The sequence below is a fragment of the Rhopalosiphum padi genome, chromosome 4, assembly GCF_020882245.1.
Source record: "Rhopalosiphum padi isolate XX-2018 chromosome 4, ASM2088224v1, whole genome shotgun sequence".
NCBI lineage: Eukaryota > Metazoa > Arthropoda > Insecta > Hemiptera > Aphididae > Rhopalosiphum > Rhopalosiphum padi.
In genome coordinates this window covers 37,819,923-37,840,905 of record NC_083600.1, presented here as the reverse complement: position 1 = coordinate 37,840,905, position 20,983 = coordinate 37,819,923, and the positions used below count along the sequence as shown (strand labels likewise).

General features: G+C 27.1%; 1 protein-coding gene across 5 annotated transcripts in view; it reads left to right on the top strand.

The window, feature by feature from the left end:
- Window positions 1-10,975, top strand: part of LOC132928856 (uncharacterized) — a 154,237-nt gene extending 143,262 nt beyond the window's left edge. For all 5 annotated transcript variants that reach the window (XM_060993776.1, XM_060993775.1, XM_060993773.1 and 2 more), the window contains 2 exons: window positions 4,576-4,815; window positions 6,962-10,975. In XM_060993776.1, the coding sequence (XP_060849759.1) occupies window positions 4,576-4,815; window positions 6,962-7,071 (350 nt within the window). In that variant the 3' untranslated portion in view covers window positions 7,072-10,975. The remainder of the gene's footprint in view (window positions 1-4,575; window positions 4,816-6,961) is intronic.
- The last annotated feature ends 10,008 nt before the right edge of the window (window positions 10,976-20,983 follow it).

Below are 20,983 nucleotides of genomic sequence, written 5' to 3'. Positions count from 1 at the left end.
TGACAAAAAAAAAAAATATGCCATTTAAACGTATGACAAAAATTGTTAATATTATATGATGAGCAAATAATTAAAGAAATATACTCATGTCAGCAAATTGTCAAAAATCATATTTTTAAAAAACTTACTACGTTCCAAATTAATTTAATCAAAAAATATTGATATTTTAAAAAAATTCAAAAAAATAAACTACTTGACTTAGATAAATCTTTTTACCATCAAAATTGTTCTTATAATCAGATTCATAAATTGGTTATTTTAAATTTATCCAACAAAATTTGAATTAAATTTGAATTTTTTTATTATCAGTACTAAGAAATAAACATAAAAAAAATTAAATAATACATGTAGCGCTAGGGTCTCTTAATGATAACAAAAAAAAAACTGAAAATATTAATTTGAACAAAAGTTATTCCAAAATTCAATTCTATCTGTTACACCCTGTATATATATATTATTATAATATACTAATATAATACTATAAGGCACACATATACTCAATATATTATTTGATAAACCCTTACTAAGGTAGTTTAGTGTGATATAGTAGCAGGGACTTTATACATATATCTATATACAAACCTATAGTTACAAAAATGTTTGAAACATAATTTGTCATCAATTATTAACCTCCCCGTTAGTCTGGTAAGTGGTTACCATCGCCGTATGAATTGGCCTATTATTATAAGCATTATTATTAAACAGATTTATATTTTGCAACGTATCGAAATGACCTTAACGATATAGGTTTTCGTTATCATTTTAATCAGCCATCGGGATATTATAATAATAATAATTAATTTATTATTATCACGATTACGTGTAAAACATTAAATAATCAAACCAGTCAATCAAACGTTGATACTTTGTAATTGTGTATGCAATGTAGGCATGTAGTACCGATTTAATTAAAAACCAATTTTAACCGATTTCATATTTAATAAACATAACTCTCACGGTTATCACGGCGGTATTTGCAAAAATCTCAGTAGGTAGGTATCGTTATTAGTTATTAAGCAAATATAATGTACGATATATTATAATATGGACAACACAGGCAAAACGAACCAACTTCGATATGACATCCTGTTAAAATAATAACTACTACAACTACCTACTTATATTTGACAACGTGGTCGCTTTATGGAGCTCAATTTCAAACAAAACAGTATTCAAGTTAAACCACGCAGAATTCAGATTTTTTAAGCGAGATGTGGACATAAGGGGATTTTGCGAAATTACTACAGCACTGTCGTGTCGTATATCCATTCTTGTTCCCGACGAAAATTGGTCGAAACTTCAGAATTGGTATTGTTTTGGTATTTGGGGCTTCTTAGCGAAATTTATAAACGCTATTTATTTGAGATGGTCGTGCAAAGACAGTTTATCGACATTTGCAGTTGCAAACCTCCACCCGGCCAACGTACTCATCGTTATAGCTCCTACTATATTATACAATTATACTACCTACAGACTCCATAAAATATGTATGCACATAATATTATAATATAATAATATCTATGCAGGTAGACACCTGCGTCTACCACGAATCTTAGGTGGTTAAATGTATTGAACACTGTCAACCAATCACTTATTAATGAATCTTAAGTGATTTTAACCAACTCATTATGACGGCCGTAATATTATTATTTATTATCATTGTGGTACTCTATAACTGAGTCAGAAGTTTAGTTATTTCTATATAGGTAATTGTGAGCTCATAAATTATTATATTACTATAAGACGTAGGTATGCTGTATATATTATGTATACAGAATGAATAAATTGTATTTTCTCACCATGTAATTGTTTTTACTATTTTATGCTCTATATAATTAATGAAATATTACGTACGAATAAACTATGTTACTTATATTATTGATGTTTGGTGATCAGTTTAATATGTTATTCAATAATAGTAAGTACTATTCATGGGTTAATCATTTATAATTTACACATATTGTCATCGTATCAGACAAAAGAACCTGGGATGGTCGTAATATTTGATTCGTATAAATATTTCGAAATATCGTCTTCATGCATAATTCTGTATTTATTATACGGTTGTAAATTATACCTACTACTGTTATGAATAAATTAAATAGTAAACAAAGTTAAACTAAAATTAAAAACATCCATAATAATGGTAACTAATAGGTATCGTTAATCTAAATTCTAAATTTAAAATAATACTACCATACGAACCGCATATAATTACGTATTAAATTTATGAAGATCGCCAAAAATAATTGTATTATATTAACGAAAATTTAGACAGCCCATATATTATTGTCATTTGAATTTCCACTGGAAAAAATATCTTCTAGCTCTACTTTAAGAAAATACAATGTGTTATATTGTTATTGAATCCTATGACGTCACAACGATATTTGCTTAATTTTTGGTAAATGATCTACAGTACAACACCTCAATAAAGTTTCAACTACCTACTCTATAAAATATAATGCTATCAAATGCTTTCGAATCAAATTTAAACTAATGTGGATTTTTACCGATCACAAAGCAAACCAATATAATTCTTCAGTACTCTTACAGAGTCGTCAGCTAATTGGACGATAATATGATAATAATAAAAATAATATAATAATGGCTAACGGAAAAGGGCATATCAAAAAATTGTACCAGTAATCGCGAGAAAAAAAACGAACGATATTTATCACTTAATTAAGTTTGAATAAACGTAGGCATATACAATAACAGTTTTTAGGCAGATTGAAATTGAGATCGATTCTTTGATTTGTATTATAATGTTTAACTATATATAATTAGCTATTGAATGTTGATCAATGTGATCTTATTATTTTTATCCTTTGAAACTTGGTTATCATTCTCGACTTATTATGCTCAGTTTAGTATTAACCATAGACAATATAAGAATGGATAGGACATTCTCATATTAATATCATGTGAAACAAATTTTCCGGGATAGCGAGGTCAACTAAAACGAATTATCAATCCAGTATAATAGTTTTCAGTTATCCACGCTAAAATAGTTTTAGTTTTAATTTATCGTTAAAACTAAAATTATGAGTACAAGTCCTATCAATTCTTGTATTATTTATGGTTTTAACTAATTTAATATATTTACGAGTATTACGGTTATAATAGAACTGACCTAAGCTTAGTAGTTGTAGTTCTAAAGGTTAAACGATTATGGATATGGCCGATTCATTTGGTATACGCCCTGATTAAACATCTCTATCCTATTTCCTAGTCTGAAATTCTACGTAATCTGTCCAGGCTCTTTGCGGTACAAATGAATAAAATAGACCCCTTTCTCTTACTCAATATTGATAGGTATTGAATTTTTTTTATTATAAATTGTTAAAGAGATGATTTTTATTTAAATGTTTATGAATACAAATTGAAATTTGAACGAGTAGTTTTCTAAATTAATCAACTTCACAATAATAGGATACTTCTTAAACGTTAAAAAAAAAGTATTTAAAATAATATAGTATTTAAGTATATATTAAAAATTCAAAGATCAAAATTTCAATAAATGCATTATTAAATGATAAAATGAGATAAACATGCTTGATAAATCATCATATTCATTTAAACACTAAAAACATATCAAAAATAAAAATTAAAGATCTTTTTAATTCAGTTCAACCATATGCATTAATATTGACTAATAAAATTATTTGCTTTTATAAAAATGATTGGTTTTTTTTTTATGGAACATAATTTATTATGATTTTAAATCGGTCCTGATTTAATTTGTAATTTATAATTTTATAATACACATGTTTTATTGGTCATACATATTATAAGTATACAACAATCATATAGTTGATTTCTACTGTAATATACTAATTAATTATATACTTAAAAAAATATACCATAATCGTTAAATTGTATACATTTGTATGATTGTACACATATACTTTTTATACGTATTCGTCTTAAATAACTTTTCATCCGATGTGAACACAATAATTACTTAAATTACTGTTATCGTGTAAGTTATTGTAGTACACCGTCGAACGGATTTTCGTTACAAAACACAATGCTATAACTGGTATCTCGTAGCGATAAGACAAAAAAGAAAGAGTAATGGTTAAGGGTGCAAGAGGGGATGCTTTTGTTCTCATTTTCTATAATTTATCCGTACTATCAAATAGTGCAGAATTCTGCTACTACCCATAGCCTGTAGGACGCATTCGATCAAACGACAAGTTTTTACTGGCCCATTTATTTTAGTGAAGCAATAATCTAAAAATGAACAATGAATATTCTATATTAACAAAACCCAAGTACATTTTTACAAGTTCGTGGAAAACAATTTTTAAATTACTCTTTAAAGTTTTAAACCTTTCTAAACAACGACATTTTGTAACCGTTAAAAACATGTACTTATTTGCAATGCATTTATACTTTATACAAAACTAAAAATTATAAATATGATTTAATATTTGTTTTAATATTAGTTATTAATTTGGTTATGATATTCAATTAAAAAGTTTTAAGACCTCTGTAATAGTGGAACGAGACACGTTTCACGCCGTTCACGAATGCCTATTCTAAAAACATTTATATCTTACTTTACAGCCTACAAGTGTCACGGGAGTTGGAAAGATAACAGCACGACGTACCAGATAATCAGCAGCGACTTACCGTCGGCGGCCGGCTGGAAGAAGCTGTACTGCCTTGCGTACGTCAAATGGCCTCCGGACCGCCTGCAAGTGTTCGTATACGCAGATAACTGTAACCCAAACAACAACCGTACCACGGTAATTGGGCCCGACGAAGGGCTCCTTTTGTCATTTAACATTTCATTATCACCATCTGGTAAGTCCAGTTTGTGTATATTATTAGACTATCACGTCATTATCGTATAATGTTTCAGAAAATATTCTAAAAGAACATTTTATACATAATTATAATTTATTAAAATATCAGTCACATTACCGTATTCCAAATAACATTAACTGCATGAGAGTTTATACGCTGCAAGGCGTTTGTTTTCATTGTCTATAATTATTTCTTATATTATTTTTAAAAGTGCTGTCAAGCTGCACTTTTTTATCTTTTTTAATCGAAAAAACTTATTACCAAGATGCCAAAATAAATGAATTAACAATAATAATTGTTCCTCTCATTAATTTGTATTAGGAAAAAAATGAATGATTTAATAAAATATCTTGACTCAGACACGGTAATAGATCTTTATACGTGTGATTATACGATAATATCGACTAGGATGTTAATTTGCATATTATCATCAATGAATTAAAAAAAGTGAGATACAAATTGTATTTAAAACATTTTATAATATTCTAAATATTAAATTGTATTTTGCATATTTTAGACAGAATTATAAATCTATATAACGTTTTTTTTTATTATTGCTTACTCTGCTAAAAATTATGAATTTGGCATTTCACACTAAAATATAATATTTAAATATAAAAAAATTTATAAATAATACAATTTTAAGTAAGTATCAAACATTTTATTAATACATTTTTTAAAGGTTATATATTTTGTTTCTTCATAATAATATAATATAAATAAATTGCTTAAGTGTATTTGTAATAGTTTACATATAAATTGATATATTTTTAATTTATTAATTTATAATTGTTTACAAATTTAAAAAAACATTTCTATTTAAGAGTGTGATGCAAATTTCAGAACTTTGATACACATTTACCTATTTTTTAATGCAAAAATGCTTGCATACTTTATGGGTTTTTTTCAATTCACAACGTTGGTTATTATAGATATTATGATATAATATTATATACCGTGGGTGTACCATAATATTTTCATTCAAATAATCTCGTGCTGTCTGTTGGCTAGAGCCGTCGTTTCGTAACCGCACGTATCTTCGCCTTTCGGGAAGAGAACCAGACGAAAAAAAGGATCCATTACGGTTTTAGTACAGTATAGATACCTCCTAACCACGCGTCGCGTATAATAATATACTATACTGAAATAGCCCACATATACGAATGGTGAATTCTTGCTGGACCCGACGACCTATATTATCCCGTTTTAAACCCCAAAGCCGATTATTCTTATTCCTCGTTCTCGTCGTATGTACATATATGCTACACTGAGTGTAATAACCTGCGTGAGGCGTTCTTTTTTCGTTTTTTTTAGTCGCAACTCTTATCTCTCTTCTTTTTTTTTTTACTATTATTATTAGGTACTAGTATTATCACCTTTTATGCTTCCGCTCTAAACCACTAGCTAATATATAATATTTTAATAACATTACGACTTACGACGATTTTCCATGACGTTAAAAACAGAGACGGTTTTATTCACCAGGTATTTGTTTACCCAAAAATGTGATAAAAAGTAATTTTTATTCATTTTACTCAGGTCGTAAAATTCTCGATCTATTTAACTTCACCGAATAAAAAAACGATATCGTGACAAATATTTCATACTGATACCGTCTTATAATAATAATAGGTAGATTATATTATATTAATTCAATACTATTTTGTCGATTTCATAGGTTTCGTGGACTATAATATTTTTATCTAATAAATACTATTTATCCTGTTTATTAACTGTTCACAGATGACAGATTACTCCATTGTTAATTGGGCTTATTCATATTTATGTATAAATAAAATAAATAACTATTAAGGTATTCAAAAATTACGAAATTTAAAAAAAATGTTTTTTTTTTTTTTTATTTATTAAAAATTAAAATGTTTCAGCATATTGTACATGCTATTACAAAAAAAAAAAAATGTTTAAACACACATGATATTACCTATATTTCATAGGTATAAAGTTATATTGATTGATTAGGTCGATATTTTTTGACATCGTTATCGATATTTAAAATTATGCCGTTATAGGCCATCAAAATAATTATATTATTAATTGTGATCCAACCTACCCATATTATACTTGTAATGTTTTATTATTGCAATGTTATTTTATTATAATGTATATTATTTCAATATTGCAGGCGAAAAACCGTGTAACGAGGTCAACGAGTCGACGGTCGTCAGAGCCACCTTGACCGTGATATTGGTCACCGTCGGTCTACTCTTCCTGCGGCAGTCGGCCGATAGATGATTTTCGTATTAAATCGTGCTAAATCTCAAAACCATAATACCACCGCCGAAAATATTGTGTGTATACGTCATTGTTTCGTTGTTTCCTTATAGCAAATGCATTTTGACAAAACTTTATTTTTTTTCTAAATAGTGTAAATAATATTATACTAACACACATGCGAACGCGCGAGCGATTATTTCTATAATAGTTCATGACATGTAGAGACGGACAAAAATGAAACATATTTTGTGATGCTATTTGAGATAATTATATTTTGAGAAAAAAATTTACGTAATGATGTAATCAACCGCTTTTTTTGTTTCATAATAATAATATGTACGTATAATATGATGGTGAATAGTGTATACGTATATAAGACTGATCGCCGTTTTCATACCTTTCCGTAGACGCATTTTGTTCAGTTCGAATTTGTGGGTTCGGGGGGGTTGTGTGCAAAAAAACGAAGGACGTGGCATAACATTTTTGTACGTGGCCGTTTCGACGGGATGAATTCACTCGACGGTCGAGTACCGCGTTCTAATAAATAAAAAAAAAATTCCTGCAATCATGCATAGTATACTATTATAACATAATTTTATCAGCGCTATATCGTATGTAGATAGGAACATCTTTGTATGTACTATGTACATTATACAAATAGAGGTTCTACCGCTCTTCGTTATCGAGACGACGATGTTATGATATGGTCCACGACAGGGGTGTAAAAAGGGTCGACGATGAGGAGAACGCACTCGAACGTGGCACGCATTATATAACATTATATTTTAATAATATACAGCAGTGATTGGAGGAAGGCAGCGCAGAAAAAACAGAGTTTTCAAGTGTGGAGCCGTTTTGTTCCGCGCAGTTATAATAATATTACCTATATAGATCGTTGTCGATGAAAATTATTTCGAGAACTCGCATTCGTCGGCGGAAACGGATACGGAGCGCGCGTGACGTACTACAGTCTACGGCTATCATATTTTCCAACCGGAAAACTCTGTAGGAGAAAAAGATTGCCTGACGCGCGTCGAGTTTAAGACACTATTATTATTGTATAACTATATAGGCAATTATTAAAATACAATATAATATATAATAGTATTATATAAGCAACGCGTATGTTAATGGTTTTTTATGTTTTGTTTTATATTCGTCTCGAAAAAAATGTGTAATGGAAACGCGGGCAATAATATTTTTGTAGATAATATAATACTATGTAATATGATTATTACAAGTGTAATAATCATAACAGTATGTTACATGTTAAAACTTAGTGATAATTTATTGAACGCGTGTATACGTATTGTTATGTTATATTATTATTATTATTAAAACACGGCGTTATAATACGTACGTTTCGCGATGACTTAATCTGTCTCGTCTCTCCTACGTGCATAATGTTTAATATGTCACTTATATATTATACTACTACTTATGATATATAATATATAAACATGTCCACAACGTGTTATAATCATAATAATAATAACATAATATCGTGTCCACTATAATATAGCAATAATGTTGTAATTCATCGTGATTTTGTTAATTTTCGTATCGTTTTAAAACTAAGTTAAAATATATAAATGTATAACATTGTAATATCCCAGCGCGTTATTATTTTCATTTTTATTACTATTATTATGTTTCGGTAAACTTATACTCGGGTGAGCTAACCCCAGGTCGGCGAGGTTATCGTGTTTTTTTTTTTTTTTAGTAAAAGAGTGTTAGACTCTTCAGTCGAATACAGCAGCCGGTTATTACATATTAATACATATTTCGATTATTTATTTTATGTTTGTTCAACATTTACGACCTGATAACGCATACTCGGAATCCATACATTAATATCATAATAATCTCTACTCGAAAAACATTCGCAACGTACATTCAAGTATCTTCAACACCGTATTCACTATTTGTTCCGTTGATGTTATAATATTTTTCTTTCCCATGCTCATACTATGATAATTCTTTGTTGCCACGTTTGGTATCAATCAATGATTACTATACATTTTTAATATTATACATTCTAATCGAACGTGTAAATGAGCTCTGTCTTAGTAGGTAATAATAAAAATATAATATGTTCAGAACGTTTTAGTATAGTGATATTATATATTTATATTTATATATAATATATTAGACAAATACTAGAAATATAGGTAGGTACGCCACCTCTTATCTCAAAATGAACGCGATATTATTTCTTTAACCGTAATTGTAATTTTCCGGAAAAGTTTGGCGTTGCGCTATTTTTTTCGTCTCGTTCACTCTATTCATTATTCTAGCTTCTTTAAATCGGTATTATAATAAATAATAATATAATATTTTTTATTGATTTTGTAATACGCGTGATTTGACCACCTGCGAGACCCCGTACATCGCAGCGTACACCTACACAGTATAGATAATGCCCGTACCCACTGCACGGGAGTTAACAATAAATATAATTAATTATAATATTATGATGTTTATTTTTCAAATATTATGAGGGGCAAATCGACTGATTGTGATAATAGTTTTACGTTTATATGAAAAAAAAATTATAATAAATAAATGAATACTTAATAATAATAATTTTGATTTGTATTAATTTAAAATGAATTTATAAGCTAGTTGACGGCTGAGAGTAATTGAATTGTACAAATTTCGCAATGAACTTGTGATGTTCTCTTTTTTTCAAAAACATTTTAACAAATTTTTGTTGTTTTTTTTACAAAAATATGTTATGTTAGACCTAATCATGTTTAGATTACGTAATTAGACGATAAGGAAAATGACGTACAACATAGATTTAGTATGATATTTGTTATTGAAATATTATTTAATTTTTCTTTTTTAATTTGTATAATTTTATGAATAGTAATAATTGGAATTTAGGTGCCTTGATTAGCTCGTTGTTAGAATCTTCTTATCTATTTGAAAGTACAAAATACTGATTTGGAAAACGCACAGTTTCCGCTGAGCACGCACACAGTGATTATATATTTAAATATGCGTGTGTACGTGTAAACGAGTGTGCTCCTGTATTATATATATATATATATATATAATATATATATATTATACATTATGTTTGTTTGTCTGATTGCTTTATAAAACAATATGTACACGAAACGAAAGTGTTATGAATTCTAAACGAAAAGATAAATACTTTACTATAATATTATGTATATTATTAATTACATTGTGGTCTAGCAGCGATGAGCTCGACATAACATCGTCGAGATTACAGATACTGTTCTTTCCACACGCGATTCTTTTCTATTATACTATCTTCAAAAATTCACTACGGTGGAATATTATCGTGATAATCGTTATTAAATACCTATTGAGTAAATAATATTAACCTCGATAATTCTAACCGACACGGTAGTGATGTAATATACCTTTGAGAGTCGAATTATTTTGTACAATATTAAATAGTAAATTCGTTTACAAAAAATAAACATAATATCTCACTCTAAAATAAAACGGCTCGGGGCCAACTCAACGCGTAATAACTTATTTTCAGCATAGATATCGGAAACGTAATATATAATTTGAATTTTTTTTCTTGGTTAACGTATTTTTTATTCCTAGCACGAGGATAATTAAAAAATCATTAGCAACGTTGCGACACACTCGAGTACACCGCATGTTACATGCATTATTATATATAAACCTAGTTAAATAATATATATTTAAGTCACAGTTAATACTTAATAACAATTTGTTACCGATGTTTTAATTTATTTATCTGTTTTTTTTTTTTTGTCATTGTTGAACTATTTTAGAACTCAAATCTGTATTGTTTAAATGATTACCGGATATTATATACAATTGAAAAGTAGATTCAATTATTATTATTGTATAACACGTTTTTAATTTTCTTGTAGCTAAATAATTAATAAAGTGTTTAGTTCAATATTAACATATTTATGTGGGTAACTGCATAATATTATATTTATTTATTTATTTAAATAGGCTAATATACCTAAATACTATAACAAGGTGCATTTAAAAGAGAAGAGATAGATAATTAATATCAAAATAAAAAAATATTGAATATAATAAAAAATAATTCACACATAAAGTTGAATAATTTAATTTCAAAAAGATTCAACAGAGTTAAAATTAAATAAATCAATTTGGGCATCATTAACTTACCTCATACGTCTATTTACATAAACATTCAGAGCGTAATTAGTTTTGAGTATTTGTATACAAAAATTATTAAAGGACCTAGTTTGAAATCGAGAAACTGGAAAATTAAAGACAATTTATAACATGATATTTTGCTAATCAACTTATCCAACAAATGCTGACCTAAATAAAAAGTAAGCCACCGCTGTGTCTCGTTTTTTTCTTGCACTGGCCTTCCATGAAGGTTACACAATTTCTAAAGCGTCTGTTTTAGAATCTACAAGGTATATTATGTAGGTACAAACAAGAAGTTTTGGCGTATAAAAATTGATTTGCATCGAAAAATAAATACAATCGTACCAATTACCAGATAAATGAAACGCATTTTATGAGTATTATGTGATGTGATAATACTTATAGTACTTGCAATATAAGATAATTATATTATAAATTATTCATGTAACTAATTATTTTTACTACATTTAGGTACAACATATTAAATTGCGTGATTCTTTTAAACAGTAAACACTCATTATACCAAAAAATATTAACGTTTTAAACATATCTTTTCTTTAATAATTTTAACTCACTATATTATAAGACATTTTTACTATTTTCTATCTTTTTATCATATTTTCGATAATGAAGTATTATAATTTTTTGAGTAACAATTATTTTTCAAAAATTTTATTTTATAATGACTTTAAATTATGTATAAAAATGTAATGTTAATATGTATGTATTGTATAAAAAATACAATACATACATATTATTATTCACGTTAAGACTCAATAAAATTAGTGTTAACTGTTAAAATAATCACTCTATGTTGTATTTCCGTATGATGTTATATATGTCTACACTAGAAATTGTTTTTAATTAAAAATATCATTAAAAACACAAACGAGTACTTATTTTTAATAATCAAATGCCGCTGCAGAATCGAATAGATATTTAATTTTAAAAATATTAAATCGACGTATAATTGAAATTATGTAGTATAATATACTACATGATAATATGTTATACAATTATAATCATCCAATGTTTTAGGTGTGGTTTCTTTAAAATTCGTAAGATGATGGTCTGTAAAATATTTTTATATTATGATAACGCATAATTGCATCGGGATAAAATTCTTAGTGCGTGATATTTTATGCGACATTTACATTACCTATATGGCTATATGAAATTTTACAGTCGGTTTGTACACTGAACGCAAAATTACTTAATGATTTACAAATTTTACCGATTTGAAACGAAATCACTACCAATATTATTTGTAGCATATCATAGTATTATATTATATTATATACAATTAATCTACTATGTTTATCGTGAAGGGAAAATGTGTTTTTCGGTTTTCAGCGTTTATTTTGATTCTGCGCGTTATCATTTGCTTATTTTAATATAGATACATTGTACCGTGAACTATGAAATCAGGTGTCTATTATTTGTAGTAAATTATTAAATAAATGACCAATACCTATTTAATATTTAATATATAATAATATAATGTGTATATTAATGTATTAGGTACATAATATAAATATCATCGCTGTCAATGATTGTTAACACGAGTCTCATATTTTTGTATACGACTTAATTATGTTTTAATGATATAAATATTAGGTTTAACGACATTATAATTTATATATTTATATAATACTTGTATATATAGGCTAGATGTACAGGTAGTTACAGTGACTGAAGTAAAGCACTGTTGAAATAGTGGCAGCAGGACGACAATATATTACACATAATATGAAATTTATTCCAAATATTTATTGAAGTATATTTTTTTAACAATTATTTAAATACCTTTATTATTATATTAAGAAAAGGTTTATATGTCTACATACAAGAGCTCTTTAAATTATACAGGCTAGGTGAGTTTTTTACATAAAAATTATTTTTTTAATCGAGTAAAAACAAAGTCAACAGATGAATCCCTTTAATAATATTTAACATACATTTATACATACTCTTTTTTGTGCTTTTTTATTTTAAAATATAAATTGCAAAATATTATTAAGTAGATATATCAAAATTTTAAATATTAAAATGCTCATGTTTAAATACGAGCATGTATATAGGTATATAGATACTAATATATGTAAATATAATATAATATAAGTAAGGAGATTTACCAAGCATTTCCCCTTTTTTTCTTTAGTAATTTATTAAAAATGATTGTTCTGTGGAAATACAAACTTCTGTTTTTTAAATGAGAAGCCTTATTTCCTACGTATATTTTTACAGCATTTTGAGTATCAAAATCAAAATTTAAACGAGTAATTTTTTAGTCATTTAACTTTGTTAATATATTTTTACTTTATTAATATACTGTAATAGGTTGAGCTATCTTAGTATCTATAAAAATAAAATTTGTTTACTAAGGATAATATATTCATGATATCGGGTTTGGAAGAATTGGTAAAGATACAATAGGTAATGCTTAAATATGAACCATTTTAGTAATTAATATTAATCCAGCAACACTTATAATTTGTAAAATTTGTCCAAGTATAATAAATATTATATCCTACATTACATCTGTTTAATATTTTTGTAAGACTATTTTTAAGGGTTATAATCCTTAATATAAATATTTTAAAAACACTACTAATGAAGAATTAGTAAACTTCAATGATTTAAAAAAAAATTGTTTACTACAAAATTTACTATAAAAAAGAGATTTTTCTCACTTGAAAAACAAAAATTTGTTTCACCGAACACTTCTTAAGTAGGTAAGTATTTAATACTAAAAACGTTGAGGATTAGAAAATATGGAAAATAATATCTTAGTATATTAAAAATCGCAAAAATCAGGATTTAAATTAATTCATCTTTAAATGAAAAAATTAGGATGATCATGTTTAGTGAATTTTCCTGTAGGTTACGTACTCGTATAATATTATAGTACGATGTATGAATGAGAACAGCCTACAAAATTAATCTAATGCAAATGTGATTAACATATTGTTTAATAGTATTATCGTATTGCACTATAATATATTAACATTTTAAGCTACCTACTATTTAATTTTAATATAATATTTAGTTTATGTATATATATATATATAAACGCGTACCATATGTGCTGCGTGTTATACTGTTGTGTAAACAGTAACAACAGTAATGATGATGATAAGCGTCGAGAAGTTTACATTATTACTGTATAATATAATATTATAATAGGTTACACGTCATATAATTTACTAATGAATTATTTTCTGTGATTTTCTTCCTTTGGCCTCTTTTTCTCGTTTCCTCCAGTAGCCGATAGTAAGGACTAAGGAAGATACCTATAGATTAATAGGTGCCCAAGTCCGCTGTTATCGTGATCGTTATTGCACCCGTTGACCAAGAACGTCTCTGATCGTCATAAAAATAAAACGCGGACGATGACCAATGGTTGTGCAGCGCAATTAATCACCGTAAAAGATAAACTTACGAGTTATCATTCTGTACTAGCTGGACAACGTAACAACCCCAATGATGTATATACATTGCAATATTACTGTCATGGCTCGAATTTATTGTGCAACATCGAAACGCGCCGTATTAATAATTCGCCGGCATCCTGCGTATACGCGTCATATAACGTAAGTAATCCAAAAGTTAGACAGGCCTAGTGACAAGGGAGGGGGCGAGCGTCTTTTGTATAATATAATATTATTTGAAAACCATGATTAATCTTCACGCATTCAAAATACAATTCCGGACAGAAAAACTCATATAAGTAGGTAAGTACAGAAAAAATTCGAGTGACTGTAGAGTTTGTACTGCTACCGCGAAAACGGACGTTCGTCACGAGTTTCTACCGAAAATGTCTATAAGAATTACTACGAAATATTTCCAATCCATAAAATATGCATAGATTATATAAATAATCAGTCTTGTAAATTATTCGAATACAAGTATTTGGTTAATAGTATTAAGAATAGTATTATTATATTCTTGTATTTAAATACTTTTTGAAATATTTATAAGTATTCTGAATACTTTTTAAAAATATTTTTAACAAAATTTAAATACCATAAAGTTCATCTTATTAATTATACAGGATAGTCATTGCTATAAATATGGATGTATTAAATGTTTAATAAGTCATTATAGCATATGAAAAATATGATTCTGAACAGGGCGTCAACCTCTATTTCTAAAGATATTCTTATTTATTCAACGAACTTTATAATGCCCAATAGTACAATTTAAAAAAAAAATGACGGACATTTTCAGAAAAACGAAACCTTAATTGAAAAGGTATAAAATAATTAATTATATTGGTTTATATACAATATAATATAATATTTAATAATTATTACAAATTATTTCCCTGCTTTCAATACAAGCTTTGGTTAAAGGAAGTAGGTATCGCACAAAATATTAATTAATGTGATCTTGTCAAATATTTTATGTAGGTAATATTATTGTTTTTTATCTCAATTAAATAAACAAAATATATTTATATATATATATATATATATATATATATACATTAAGGTTCTCATCGCCTTAACGTATATCATACAATCAACGGAATGGTTTTTATCAATAATTAATATCTCATGAATAGAAACGACAAAAAGCTTATAATAAAATAAGAAAATATAACGAACGTCGAAACTTTTCATCTATCGGCTTCCGGATGAATATAAAACTGCAGGCTCACTATTCATCCATATCCGCTACAGCTGGGATATACATCTTTAGCTGTGCATTTTATCGCTCATATTATGTTGTATATTAGTAGATTTTAAATTTACTTACAGAATAAGTTACAAATTACTGCACGTCACATACTCTTGTAAACAGTGAACAATAGAACAGAGCACAGTATTGAACACAGAATACTGAATGAGATTGACTGCTTGAACTGTCTTAAGGTGCGTATCATTTAAACCTTACATATTAAGCTCTCTACAGTATAACATTATGTCATTATAATACTGTTTCGATGTGAGATAATATATGATTTGCAAACCAGAACTGAAAAGAACACTTATTAAGTAGCAACACTATTAATTATTATGTATACATTTTGTTCTCTTAGTATAACTTACGCATATATTGAATAATTATTATATATTGTTGCTATAAGTTATAACTTTATAAGCCAATACAGATGAATTTTAAAACGGTGTAAATAGGATTTAAGTTCTAAATTATTCTAAATATTTTAAAAATTGCATAAGTACCTAACATAAAGAAATAATAATAAAATATGTTCATAAATTTAAAAATAAATCTCTAGTCTTTACGATTAATATTTTTAAAAAACAACAAAAAAAGCTAAAACTGTTAGAAAAAATATCCTTATTTTTCGTTTTATTATACAATTTTTTCGAATGTTGAACTTTAAATGTCAATTTACCTATACTGAATTTGTGTCCACGTATTTTCAATATTTTTAATTATATGAGAATAATTAACCCATAAACCTTTTATATTATATTTGCAAGCTTTTTGACCTAGAAAACTAAGATTTTTGTCAACAATGTTAGACAAAAAAAAAACAAATAAAATTACTTCCACTGTAATTACTACCTATAACAGTGTTTTCATTAATCGTACTTGCTAACGATATCTGTCAACAACTGCTAAATGTTGATAAATAACAAGCACTTGTTGCAGGTGTCTATATTGAACGATGAAAAACAATACCTATTATGCATGGTTCTAAAAATTCTTTTCCATTACAGCACCAAATGACAAAATAGGGCAAACATCATATGACATATTATATTGTATATATAGTTTCACATTCGAAGCTTGACGTTTGTTATGAATACCTATAAGATTTTTTTTTTTTATAGTCGTTATTTTAAGAATAAAAATAAAAATATTTTATTTTATATTTTTAGTCGAATTAATGAAAATAAAACTAAACAATTTTTGTTTTAGGCCACTTTATAGTAACACTCTGTACATTATAATATATATTATATTATAAAAGCTCTAATTCAACGATTTGTTATAATATTAATTAATAATATATATATATCGTTATGTATAATATTGTATACTATTGTGTGTTACGTTTAGATATTTTAAATTTAAATGCTCAACTTTTTAAAGATTTCATTTTCGATTTATGTATGATATCATTTCTTATTATTTATTTTAGTCATTAGTTTTGCTATTAAAAAATATTAAAAATAAACAATATTGAGCACATATTTTTTTTTTATTCATTTCAAGTTCAAATTTTAACGAAATTAGATATTTAAATTAAATATAACACTTTTAGTTATTTTGTTGCCTTGTTGGAATCAAAAAATATTTTTCACAAGGACTTGAAACTTTTCACCACTCTATACAATATTATTTATTATATGTAATAAATTACAAAATGTTAATATTAATTTTAACCTATTTATACGACGAACTTATTCATATCATTCAACGATGCACCTGTATTTACTTGAACGATAATAACAAATAGTAATATTATAATAATAATAATTGCTTAATTACAATGTATGCGATTTTTTGCTGGGAAAAAATAATTTAACCTACCTCGTATTACTAAAAGAACAATAAATATAAATATGTTATAAAATATACTTAGAAATATAAGCTGATAGGTCTAGAATGATTTTTCGTATTTTTCAGTGATTGAATTTGAATTCAAATTAAATTTTCCTTATCCTAATGATCTACTCAATGACGAGATATACTAGAATACTAGACACATTCAATATAATATTGATAATCCTAATTTTTTAAGTTACCCAGCTTTTCAAAATGAATTGGTAAACTTTTATTAATTAATCTTTCCATTTTCCCAACGTGTGCTTAAAATTTTTAGAAAATACACATCGAAGGACGCTGCGTACAATGATATACGCTTATCAGTGTAAAATAATAAATATATTGGTATATTAAACTCGAATCAAATTTAAATTTCTAAGTTTTAAGGCAGTAAGTACGTTCACAAAAACATCAGTAAGGGCTTTCAGTCTTTATGCAATGATCCTGAAAATAAGCCGATCTATTGGATAAAAAACTAATAACTCCCTAACAGACTGCTTCATTGCAATGGACATTTTTTATAGTCTCTTCTCGCAAAGACGAATTTTTCATACAACCTACGACATATAATCGTAAATTATATCACACAGACATGTGCTTATTTACTAAATACTATTTAAAACACTGCATATTTTTAACATAATAATATAATATATTGTATAATTTTCATTGATATTGAACTCTATAATATTCGTTTGTCGTGCCTAATCGCCAAAAAATCTCATTTATTTGTATAAATATTAAATAGTGATGTACTGATGTTTGTTTTCGAACAACTTGCGTGTAATTTATACGTACCAATATACCACTACATATAATATTATTATAGCACCTTTCCCCGATAATGTCGTAATTTTAATCGTGCGCAATATTATTGTCCGTCGACCAGTGTTTAATGTGTACGACGAATTCGCATATTTAAACAGGCGACGCGCGTGTTTTGCGCATCAATGAATTATTATTACTTTTGTTTTTTACGCGTTCGGGGAAAGAAAATAAATAACTATAAAAAAAAATCATGTATACGCCACTGGCGGCGCGTAGGTTTAGGTCATATAATAATATTTATTATAATAGGTATGTGGAATACTCAAATTCCATTGCAGGTGACGGTGTGCGCTGTGAACACAAACGACGGTATAAATTATTGTTTGTTAATGAGAATAACATAATATTATTCTCCCGCGCGACCCACTTTATAGCAGGCTAGCTGTCGCGCATAACGCGCCGTATAATAATAAATTCATAATATTATAATATATTGGTAGCGAATTTATTAAAATAAACCTGTACATAGCAATATAGTGACCTCACGAGTCTTGTAATTATTCGCCGATCTAAACGCGATTATCATCAACTAACACACATTACAATTTTATTGGTTTATTACTATACGCGTATATCATAAAAGTCAAGTCAATGGCATGTTCAGAGTAGGGGATACACATTTTTGACTTGTTTTCAAACCACATTACAGCAAAAAAAAAAAAAATTGTATCAATTAATTTACCCACAGGTGATGTGATAGGTATAGTTAATTTTAATATAATAACTTTAAATACCTACTGGAATATTTAAGTATAATTTTTTATATATATTACCTATATACTAACTGTGTTATACTTGATTTCGTCCGGTTATAATTATAAAAAACGGAGCTCAGTATATTTTGGTTTTAGTGTAGGTACCTAAACCTACCTCAGTTTACGGGCATATTGATGTCTATAACAAATTTGACTGGGATGGTCAATGAATAATGTGCAATTGATGTATTTCGGTTTAAGTATAATGACTCCATGAGCTAATCGGGAAAGTTTATATACCTTCACCCGCTAAAATGGACAATTTTAAAATACTTTTTATTTTTATTTATATCAATAATAAAGTTTATAATTCGGCACATGTAATCAACAAAAAAATGTATTTAGTATCACCTATCAGACGTGGCTTAAACTGCGTGTTTTCAGTAACTTATTGGTATCTCAATCTTTAAAATATCCCTGAAATTTTCATCAAAATCAGTATGGTAGTTTTTGAGTCCATAAACCACACAACCATAACAACTTTTATGCATTCACCGTAACTTGACGGTTATTCGATTTTTTCATTTATTTTGTTCTCCAATAAATTATCTTTTATTTTTAATTTTTTTCTTAGCTAAAATTAGTCTGCTACTTTGTTAATTGTTTTAAATATATTTTACATTGCATTTTTTTTTCAATTAATAAAAATGTATTTGGCTAAACAAGAATACAATTAAGAATTACATTTTCTGTCGGACGATTTTCAGCATTGTGGTATATGTAGTTTGTTCTAAACTACAGATGCAGGCATCCCTTCCTACATTTTTGATGCAAAATCACAGACATATGACGATATAAGATCTAAGGTTCAATTTCGTATTTTCCATCGTGCACTGTCTTTTAATCGCTTTATTTGTTTAGACTTTATTTACTTCCGCTCCCAAAAAAATTTCACACCAATTATTATAGTCATGTATAATCAATCACTGAGTTAACAAATATTTGATTGATACGATGTTATCAAAATACCGGTTTTATGTAGATGCACATGTGTTTATATCATATGTATAATATAATATTATATTTCATCGTTATTAGATATTAATGATATTTATGTTACATTTCGAACGTTTGTACATGGTATCGCGGGTTCAAGGTCTATCGCTCACAACGTTTATTTTTGATTTCAAAAACAATATTTGAAGTATTATTATAATAATATAAATATGTATATAAGTACTTATTATGATAAATTTATTATGTAATATATTGTGTGCTTACGAACCTGGTACAAAATTGTGATTTTTTTCAGTTCACGCGAATTTGCGTCTTCGAGAACGAACCGTCCGTCCGAATTCTGAGTATAGTATTTATGATAAAGTCAAACCTCTCGAATCTACATAATATGTATATTATAATATTATATAATACAACATTTTAGTAAGTTTATAACAATATTCATCATAATTTCATTCGATTACAGCCGTTTTCTCATAATAATAATAATATAGTAACATTAAAGCTCAAAACATTTAATGCATTCTCAAACCTCAAATAATTCGCTTAAAATCCTTAAAAATTATAATATAATTTAAATAATCCTTAATATAAACTACAATAAGTGTACTGAAATATGCATTTAACATTTTTAAATGTAAACAATTATCAAGTTAGGTCATAGTTAATTAGTTAATGTAGACCGATATGTAGGTACACCTACCTACTAATAATCT